Below are 10,208 nucleotides of genomic sequence, written 5' to 3'. Positions count from 1 at the left end.
CCCCCCCCCCCCCCTCCAAATCCTCTCCTGGCTTTTGTGAGCCGAGCTTTTTCACGCCGGATTGTTTTCTGATGCCTCCTGCGCTTTTTGAGCTTGAAAACATAAGATGTGTAATTGCAGCAGCAGCGAAAAAAAAAAAAAAAAAAGGCCCCACACATCACCTTTCTCAAGGTAAAATAATCCTCTTTGCACATTCCCAGCGGCGGTCACTCGCTTACTCACTGTCCTCCTCGGAATTAAACCCAAACCCAACCCGTGACACGAGTTTGAAAACCTGAGTTGAATGAATAAATCTGCCAAGAGCGAGCACCATTCCTTTAGAGAGGAAAAATTATTCCCTTGCAAGTACCGAGGGGTGAGTCACTGGCTCGGGTGCTCTTGCCTCCGAAAACACGCCGGGAATGTTCCGGGAGCCGGTACCGGGAGCCGGGCGCTGGGTTTTCCGCCTTTTCGTGATGAATGCGGGTGATGCCATCGAGTTTGGCTGAGGTCTTGTGAATTATTTCTCACTCTAGTGGGCAGTTGTGATTCGCACATAGGAAACTTCACGCTAAGAAGTTAATCTCCTTAGTTTAGGGCCGTCTCCCTCCGAGTTGGGGCTGGTTTATCGCCTTCCTGCCTCCCAGATGAGGAGTTTTTGAGGAGAAATTATTCCTAGGCTGGCAGTACGGTATTGCAGCAACCTCGGTGAGAAATGCCAAGTAATACTTTCAAGTACGTGTCCAGCTTCGTGCTGCTCGTCTTTTTTTTTTTTTTTTTTTTTTTAGAGCGATGTCACGCTTTGATTTAGGAGTAGGCTGTGCTGCTTTTAATTAAGGAGTCAGCAGTTCATTTGCCTAACGTATTTAGCTATCTGCGACTTGGAAGCATCTTCATAAAACTGTGACGTGGAAATTTTTCTCCGAATTTTTTTTTTCTTTTCTTCTTTCCCCAAATAATAAAGCTGTAAGACCTCGCAAATAAATGCTGAATATTGTTTCTCGAGTCGTTTTGTTAAAACCCACCCTTTAGGGTGCGAGCATCCTAAGGCACCCAGCAGAAAGCACCGTTAGGATAGTCCCGGTGTGACTTGAGTTTTTCTCCTTCCCGTCCTCACCAGCAGCGTGTCAGCCGAGCTCCGACTGAGTAGTTAAAACTAGTAACAAAAAAGTGGATTTAAAAGCCCCTCCCGGCCCCCCTCCGCGGTATCAGTTAAATAACAAACGCAAGTGACTGAATATACGCGCGGGTTCTTCGCGGGAGGGGGGGGGAGTTTCACCAAGCGCGTGTCTCAGCTGTGACAGGATTTCTGAGGGGCAGTTGAATACGTGGTGTGTAAAGTTGTCATTTTTAGCCTCATGTTTTTTAGCGGAGGTTGCAATGTCTTAATTTTAGTCGTGCTAGCAATGGGATATGTGACTGTAAATTGCTCTTTCCAAATAAAGTTGTCTGATTGTGTTTAGGCGGCATTTTGATGAATTGTATCTCGCTCTTTAAAGAAACGATTGTGATACTGAATAAGCAGTTCTTGTTTGGATCTTATTAGTCCCCGAAATGCATATTTGGAAAAACCGCTTTTAATATCTGCTCAGAAAGTGAAAGTTGTATCTGTTAATGTGAGGAGGAATCATCCATCAAACAGAGTGTTCAAGATATGACTCATGCTAATTTGTTGCTCTCACATTAAGGCTGGAGCGCAAAAATATTTTAGCCTCTGGCATTGGAAGTTCACAATGCCACATCCTACCACTCCGGGTCATGAATTACAGGTTGGTTGGTTGTTGTTTTGTTTTTTTTTTTTTAATCATTTATTTATTTGTTTGTTTACTGCCCCCCAGGAAAGAAAAAAAAAAAAGTAGTGATAGAATGAGGGTGTTTTGCACGAGAGCCTGTTCCCGGCGATCAAAATATCGCAAAAATGTTGACTTGACATTAACGCTAGGTCAAGTAAAACCGTGGTCTGTGTGCCTGAATAAAAATGACTGGAGAGAGGCATGCAGCAGGTGCTGTCCTCCCTGCTCGAACAGCGAGTTAAAAAAAAAAAAAAATACCGCCTGCTCCTTTTTTAAAAGGCTTTAATGCAGGCAGCCCTCGGAAACTGAGGAATACTGCTTGTTGCGGAGAGGGGCTGTTAGAAAGACAGCGCTGCTAATAACACTGGCTATCTGGGAACCAAGATAAGCAGACTTATATAAGCAGCGGCTTCGTAGCCTGTAGCCTTATGAATATACATTGTTTTATGTCCACCGTCTCTGTCGGTTCCGTAGGAATAAGTGCATCATTACCTTGAAGTGCTGACGATTCTTTAAGGCTTAAAAATATCCATAAACTGCATGAGTTTGAACCTTGTCCAAAGGATTTGGGCTCTCTATTATCCGATCTGCTAGCTCTGCATTTGAAACTGTATCTCTGGAGCTATCCTTAGGTGCTCTTAAGTGTCTTCTGATGCAGTTTAACAACATTGTTCAATGCTTATTTAAAGTTGGCTGTAAAACACTTCAGAAAATTTTTTTTAAAAATTAAAATTGTATTTAAGTACGCAACTTGCTTAATATTGTACTTTCGATGTGTGTTGTACATACTCTCTTTATGCAATGTAGATGTCTCGATGGCTTTTTAAAAACACGGACAATAAATGCTTGAAAATCCACAGTTGTCGCTGAAGTCAGGCAGAAGTTTTAACGGAGACTCCGGAGCTTGGGCCGGGCCCTGGTTTAGCAGCGTAGCCTCCAGGAGAGCTCTGCATTGGACTCTTCAGCAATCGCTTCTGCGAACCAGCCCCTTAGGCTGTTGTTTGAGGTGGCTGCTGTGGCAGCGTTCAGCCTACCTGTTGCATCCCGAGCTCGGGCGCAGACGGGGCGCAGCACGCCGATAAAACCGGCGGCCTGGCTCCTAACCGCTCCCGCAGGTTTGGTCTCCTCTTATCCTGCTGAATCCAGGCTTTCTCCCGTGAACTCTTTTCCTGTCAGATAGGCTTGGAGCGTTAGGGAGCACGCATCCCTGCCCACGTGGGTTGGCGTTTGTAGCCTCCGGAGGGGCTGAAGCGATGCAGGGCGCGGATGCAGGGCACGTGCGGTGGGAGGAGGAGGCGGGAGCCCCCCTGCAGCCGAGGTGCCTGTAGCCGCGGCTGCCGTCGGGAGAGGCAAAGCGGCCGGAGCTTGGATGCAGCTAAGAAAAGGGAGCTCCTAGCAGTGCTGACTTCTCCAAAGGACGCAGTGACGTGGCTTTGCGTAGGAAGAGCGTTACCCGAGCACGCCTCGTGACGCTGTCCCTCCTCAACCGACGTAAAAGTAGCCAGGTTGAGGATCGCGAGCCAGCGTGGCGGCGGGTTCAGCTCCCACAGCCCCGAGTCGTGGTGTTTTGTGAAGGAGACGGTAGGGCAGAAGTGCTGGAAGGCTGCAGTGCTGATCTAATGGGAATGCAAGTTTCCCCGAACTGGGCTTCAGACCTGGCACACGCTGTGTTAATAACGAGACTGATTTAAAACTGGTCAGATGAGACCGAGGCACATCTTGAATACAGATGCGCTTAAACTGGCTTAAGGTGCTAGAGTGATTTATTTTAATGCTCCATTAGGCTGAATTGGTCTGTGTGGTTTCTAAACCACTTTAAAATTGTCTCGGCTAGGGTTTTGTCCCAATCTGACTGGATGAGTTCTAATAACAGTGTTTTCTGCCTTAGAATAAACAGCGGCTGACCCAAGCGTGGTGTAGGACAGGCTGAGCGGCGCTTGCTCTTCTCTTCCCTTTCCCTTCTCCCACTGATCCCGTAGCGCAGAGTCTGTTGGTATTGGCTGTTTTGAAGCAGCTTTCGGGTCTTTTTTTTTTTTTTTTTCCCCAACCATTCCCCCTCCAGCCGTGTTCTCCAGCATCTCTAGGTGTCTGTCAGTGCTTATCAATTAGCTCCTCTTCCTATCACAAAGTAGCTGCTGACGAAGAGAAAAATAACATGTTGCTGTTCTTATTAGTTTCCAGATGCAAAGAGCGCAGTGGTCAGCGTGTAAACGAGGCGGGAACCTGCTAAATGTAGAAATGTGGCTTTAGACACCTCTCGATTCGAGTTGCTTTGGTTTCAGTGCTAACACGCTGGTATGAACACGTTGTTTAAACAGACACCTTATCATGTCCTGGCTTTCTGTGGCTGCAGGTTAATTCTCGACATGCACTAAGCTCGGCTTAAAGGTGGGGCGTTATTTTGCAGCTCCCGTCAGTACAATCGTAACGCTCCAAAGATAGTCCCAAGGTGGCATCTGATATGATCGTTAGCAAAACAAGTTATCTGTTATGTAAAGATCAAACGCTGTGTTAGTAAGAGATCTGACAAGCACCTAGCTGTTTTCCATAAGAAGTGTTGCCCTCCGGAAACTTAATAATTATTTGATTGTTATGATGTGTGCCTTCCTACACTTACCACAGAATCTGCACAGCGAACTCATTTAAAGCGCGAGCGGTTTATCCTGTCCAAAACCGAAATTATGTAAATTTTTGCAGTTGTTACTTCAATGGCTTTTGGTCTAGAATGTGCTTTCCTGTAGTTTGTAAATGTTCTCACCCTGTCAGAGTGAGCACCCATCAATAGAATTTAAGTGTGACTGTTTGGTTTTAGGCACACGAAGCCTCACATCACCAACAGCAGGCAGCACAGAACAGTTTGTTGCCTCTCCTGAGCTCTGCTGTTGAGCCACCCGATCAGAAGCCGATTCTGCCCTTACCAATAACGCAGAAACCTCAGCCTGCACCAGAAACATTAAAGGATGCTATTGTTGGGATTAAAAAGGAAAAACCTAAAACCTCCTTTGTGTGCACTTACTGCAGCAAAGCTTTCAGGGACAGCTACCATTTGAGGCGTCACGAGTCCTGCCACACAGGGATAAAGTTAGTGTCACGGCCAAAGAAAACTCCCACCACAATGGTGCCCCTTATCTCGACCATCGCTGGTGACAACAGCCGAAGTTCATTGGTTTCGACTATCGCAGGCATCCTGTCCACAGTCACTACGTCTTCCTCTGCCACCAACCCCAGCAGTAGTGCCGGTGCGACGGCTATGGCGGTGACTCAGACGGTGAAGAAGCCCAGTAAGCCCGTTAAGAAGAACCACGCTTGTGAGATGTGCGGAAAGGCCTTCAGGGATGTCTACCACCTCAACCGGCACAAGCTGTCCCACTCAGATGAAAAACCCTTTGAATGTCCAATTTGCAATCAGCGCTTCAAGAGAAAGGATCGCATGACCTACCACGTGAGGTCTCACGAAGGTGGCATCACGAAACCATACACCTGTGGTGTTTGTGGAAAAGGCTTCTCGAGGTACCATGTAGAAAATCCCAGGCGAGCTCAAGTATTGGCTTTTCATAACCAAGAAGGGTTAAGCTATCATAGCGAGGGGCTAGGAGAACCAGACATCTTAGAAGATTGGTGAGGGGATAAAGAGCCTTGTTTACCTCTAGGGCGTGGGTCTCGGTCTAAGCCAGCTTGGCAGTGGCCGCAAGCGGTCGCTCTTTTATGAGAGTGTTGTGAAATGTTTTCGCGACCTCGTCCGGGTCCCCTAGGACACGTGTCTGTGTCACTGGCGGTGGCCACGGAGCCCCTTTACCAGCCTTTGCAAGGGTCAGTGGCCGAATGGGGCACGGCAGGCGAACTGTCTCCTTGTCTCGTAGCGAGGTTGAGGCGCACTGACAGAGCATTGTGGGGGAGCTTGCATTGCTGCTGGCTGTATTTATATCTGTGCTTGCAACGGAGACAAACTCCAACCTTTAGAGCCGTTGATCTGTCACCTTGACACAGGGTACGACCCAACGTACCGTTTCCAGGTGCGCGAGAAGAACGCGGTTAAGTTTTAAACTGCAGGTTGGGTCTCAGCGTAACGATGCGTTACTCTAGCTGAAAGCCACCGCCTAGGCCAGGGGAATGTATTTATTCTTGCCGTGCGGAGGGCTGTGGGCTGCAAGGGGTCATCAGCGCAGTGTTCAGCACCGCTAGCCAAGGTGTCCTTACTATGTATTTGTAACAGTATGCATTTTCTCTTCTGTTCCTCTCTTTTTTTTTTTTTGCAGGCCTGATCATTTAAGCTGTCACGTTAAACATGTTCACTCAACAGAGAGACCCTTCAAATGCCAAGTAAGGGCTAAAATGATTTATTAAGAACAATACCTTATTGTTTCGTTAGAATCTCAGGTGAATAATCTTCCCAGAACTGTATTTGCTGCTTTACTTTTCACTGAAAAGCAAGTTTAGGAAAAAAGGTCACATCCCCCTTACGTACCAACAGCGCTGTAGTTCTGATGTAGGTGTAGTGGCAGTCTGAAAGGGTGCTGTGGCTACTTTTTTTTTTTTGTAGGAAAATTAGAGGCTTTTTGCTTCCTTGGGGAACAACGTAAGTGCTCTGTTTTGTGATATGCTTAACTGAGTAGTAGGATTGTAACAGCGTCCTCAGCTCAGTGCTGACTGCAGGAGTAACGTGTGCAGTGTGTTTCTCAGCATACCTAAATTCAGCGTGTTTCTCAGTATATCCATTTAAAACGGATTGGAATAGCTGATTCTGGATCCGTTACTTTGCTGGAAGGTGAAAGCAAATTGTCGTAAGTTGATGACGGAGTAGAAGAGAAGTAACTTGACTGCCCTTGAACAATTAACTGTTTTGCTTGGAATATCCGTGCTTGTTCCAACCTGTGTTTTAGTGACTCATTGTATTAAATAAAAAGTCTTGTTCAAAAAGAATAGTGTTAGAAAAAGGTTTCGTTTCCTTGTTCTGATTTGGATGGGAACAGAAATAATTGAGCAATTTAAGATACCAAGTTCATATTTGTAGAGTAAAGCTGAATTAAAAAAAAACCACTTTGCCTGTTCTAGGCTTTTTTTATAAGCTCCCTCTTGCTTTGGTAGGTAAGGCAACCCGCTATTTTAAGACAGTTCAGGTAGTACGGAGTGTGATTTTTATCCAGATTGTCTCAGAAGCCAACTTCCATTTTCAGTCTCTGTTTAGGAGTTCGATTTTGGTTTCTCTATAAATACAGGTAAAATTCACAGTTGTCAATATACTTAGGATACTGTTTGCACCTACAAGGTAACATAGCTTACAGTGGGCATGTGATTCTTACTGTACTGATGCTGTCTGCACTTCAAGTGTAACTGTTGTCCTTCATATAGACGTGCACTGCTGCCTTTGCCACCAAAGACAGACTGCGGACACACATGGTGCGCCATGAAGGAAAGGTATCGTGTAATATCTGTGGTAAACTTCTGAGTGCAGCATATATCACCAGCCACTTAAAGACACACGGGCAGAGCCAAAGTATCAACTGTAATACCTGTAAACAAGGCATCAATAAAAGTAGGTGAACGTTTTAAAAACATTTCTAATAACAATGTGTTTGCAGAGGGAATTGCCTTTGATTACGTTAAAATGCAAAACACACCCGTCAGTCTGGGTGTTTACACCGATTAAAAATAGGTGTTTGATAACAGGATCTTCCTCAGCTCGAGAAGGGGCATACGTGGAGTTGGTTTGCTGCTAGGCTGTGCTCTTATCCCTCAGGAGCGCCCTGCAGTTGGTGAGAATAACCCGTCTCTTGGAGGAGAGACTTCCCAGGTTTTCTCATCTTCTAAGTACAGTGCTGCTTCCTGAACTGTACGGGCCTGGAGTCCAGCAGATCATTCTGGAGATTTTAGAATATCTAAGAGCTGCTAAGATCTGCCAAGTTTCAGGTTTGAAGCCTCATCTAAAGCTCATCAAAATTAGGAGAAAGATTTCTCTGCTTTCTCTGAGCTTTGACCCTGGGGCTCAGTGATTCCTCCCTCTGGCAGTCGCTGACAAGAAAAACATTTAAATCCAGCCCAGTTTTGGGCACTGACAGCATTTGACTGGTGGTGTGCAGGAGCTCAGGTGAGATGTTTGTCATAGTTCCTTCTGGTCTTAAACTCTGTGGAAGCGCTGAAGCCTGAGTCTAGGGAGAGCCTAGTATGCAGACATGACCTGACTTTCACACCTTCCCTGTTAGAACCTGCAACAAGTTCACTGGCACAGTGATACCAAAGGGGTTTTCAGAGGGATCAAGAGGGAGGAGGAGGAGGGAAGGTCTTTGGCAACTTTGTCTTTCAAGCCTTTTAACCAGTATTATTAAATTACAACATCCTTTTGCTTCCTGTTACTCCTGGATAATTTGAAGGTACCAGGAATGTCTAAAGTGCCTGATTGTTGAGCTGAATACGAAATTTGGACGTGAAGTATTTTTCAAGGTATAGGGTTACGGCTCTGGCTTCCCAGGGCATTTGGGTGGTGCCAAGCCAGTTCACATGGGGCATTTACAGCAGTTGTTGGAGGTGGAAATGATGAGCTGTAGCGTGGCCAGAAAGTAGTAACATGCTGCTCTGTGATGTAAACTGCAAATTTGAAGTCATACTTGCAATAAAAAGTAAAAAGGCTTTTTTATTTTTTTTTTTTTTTCCCCCCCACTGGAGCTGAGGTTTAGAAAAAGTGGCATCAGCTAATCAGTTTGAATTCTAGAGACGCACTGTAGTCTTTTGTCTCATTCTCCCTAAAATACAAACAATCAGAATGAAAGTTCATTTTTGGCAGTGAAAGCAGATGTTTCTGACTTACATTTTGGTTTTTAGCTCTCAGAAAAGTGGTTTTATAAAGCACAGAATTAATTATATGGTTTTAAACACCTCTGATTTTTTTGCTCTTGGAATCCTGTGAGATTCCGCACGCTCTTCGTGGAAGAAGCCTTTGTGATCTCAGCAGAAAACAGTAACTTTTCAAGGTGAATTTGTGTTCTTACTTAATTGGCATAGCATGCATGAGTGAAGAGACCAGCAATCAGAAGCAGCAGCAGCAGCAGCAACAACAGCAGCAACAACAACAACAACAGCAGCAACAACAGCAACAACAGCAACAGCAGCAGCAACAGCAGCAACAGCAGCAGCAGCAACATGTAACAAGTTGGCCTGGAAAGCAGGTAGAGACCCTGAGATTATGGGAAGAGGCCGTCAAAGCGAGGAAGAAAGGTAAAACAAAACAATACTTACGGTCTTGGTTTTATAAGATGCTGGAGTTTACAGTTGTGTAGGGAGTTTAAGGTGTCAGAAAAGGCTGTCTTACGTGAGAATTCCATCCTTGATGTTAGAAGCAATAGCTAAAAACCAGCAGGAGGGTAACGTGACCAAAATGACGCTGTCGTAAATGAACTCCGTATCCCTTGCTTCCCTCTGGTCTCTGTGCTTGGATGTGTACGTAGCAGTCCTCAGTTATGAAGGGATGGTTGTGTCTGCTCCAAGGCTAGAGTGTGCTTTCGGCATGCATGTGGTTTTTAGCTGTGTTTATGCATATTTCCCAGTCGTTAACCTGTGTGCATGTATATGTAGATACACGCACACAACACGCTGTCGCTGCATCTTCATCAGTTTGCACGTGGGTGCTTTCTGTGTCCCCTTTTATCCCCCCAATTTTATTCCATTCGCTTTAGCGCCACGTAACTGCCTTTGCGTAAAGTTTTCTAGAACTCATAGAATTCACTCTTCTATCTGCTGTTTTCATTACAAAATTAATAAGCGATCCTGTCTTTCATTATTGCTAGCTCACAGCTTACATACACCTGCACCTCTGTAACTGAACAGCTTCCTATTGTTGGTCTGTGTGTCAGTTTTGTAAAGAACAGGTTGCTTCAGTTTAGTGCCCTTAGGAGTACAGTAGTTTAAAGTCTCCCCTTCCTGCTTGCTTACTCTTTTCACAAGTTTGATTTCTAATGCTTACCATGTGACTCTCGTGGATTACGTGTTTTAGAAGAAATTCTTAGTGATCACTTACTGTTTTTCTCTAGCTGTTTTTAGCAATAAATGTTTTTGACTCACCTTATATTTTTTTTCTTTTCTCCTAAACTTCCTTTCAGTTTCTTCAACCTTTTTTTCTTTTCTAGGTCTTGTTTGTGTATTAGGCTGCTAGCTCCTTTCACCTTGATTGTTTTTCCAGTTGAATTGAATTCTGTGATCAGACAGTATAGAAACAGCTTATTTGCCTTAGAATGTAGTGATAACAGAAACGTTATATATCATCAGGCCGCTAAATAGCTAAAGCAAATGGGTGTCAGATTTAGAAAATCTCTGAGAATATTTTTTTTCTGCTTGTTCCTTCCTGTGTCTTGTTCCCTCCTCTTTTCCTTTCTCGCTGAGATTGTTGGATGTGCTTTAACAGAAACAGCGGTTCTGGCCAGGATGGCGGGTGGGGGAGATGGGTGG

The 10,208-nt window shown here is 45.1% G+C and overlaps 1 protein-coding gene across 4 annotated transcripts in view; it reads left to right on the top strand.

Annotated features, from left to right (window-relative positions):
- Window positions 1–4,558: 4,558 nt before the first annotated feature.
- Window positions 4,559–10,208, top strand: part of VEZF1 (vascular endothelial zinc finger 1) — a 7,973-nt gene continuing 2,323 nt past the window's right edge. For 2 of the 4 annotated variants that reach the window (XM_026861390.1, XM_026861388.1), the window contains exons 1-4: window positions 4,559–5,303; window positions 6,029–6,092; window positions 7,122–7,305; window positions 8,769–8,981. In XM_026861390.1, coding sequence (XP_026717191.1) covers window positions 4,888–5,303; window positions 6,029–6,092; window positions 7,122–7,305; window positions 8,769–8,981 — 877 coding nt within the window. In that variant the 5' untranslated portion in view covers window positions 4,559–4,887. The remainder of the gene's footprint in view (window positions 5,304–6,028; window positions 6,093–7,121; window positions 7,306–8,768; window positions 8,982–10,208) is intronic. The other 2 variants (XM_026861389.1, XM_026861391.1) reach the window with 2 other exon arrangements.

Source organism: Athene cunicularia (genome assembly GCF_003259725.1).
Source record: "Athene cunicularia isolate RWA chromosome 19 unlocalized genomic scaffold, athCun1 chr19_part1, whole genome shotgun sequence".
In the NCBI taxonomy this organism is placed as follows: Eukaryota; Metazoa; Chordata; class Aves; order Strigiformes; family Strigidae; genus Athene; species Athene cunicularia.
The sequence above is the reverse complement of the archived record's forward strand: the minus strand, read 5'-3'. Positions and strand labels throughout refer to the sequence as shown.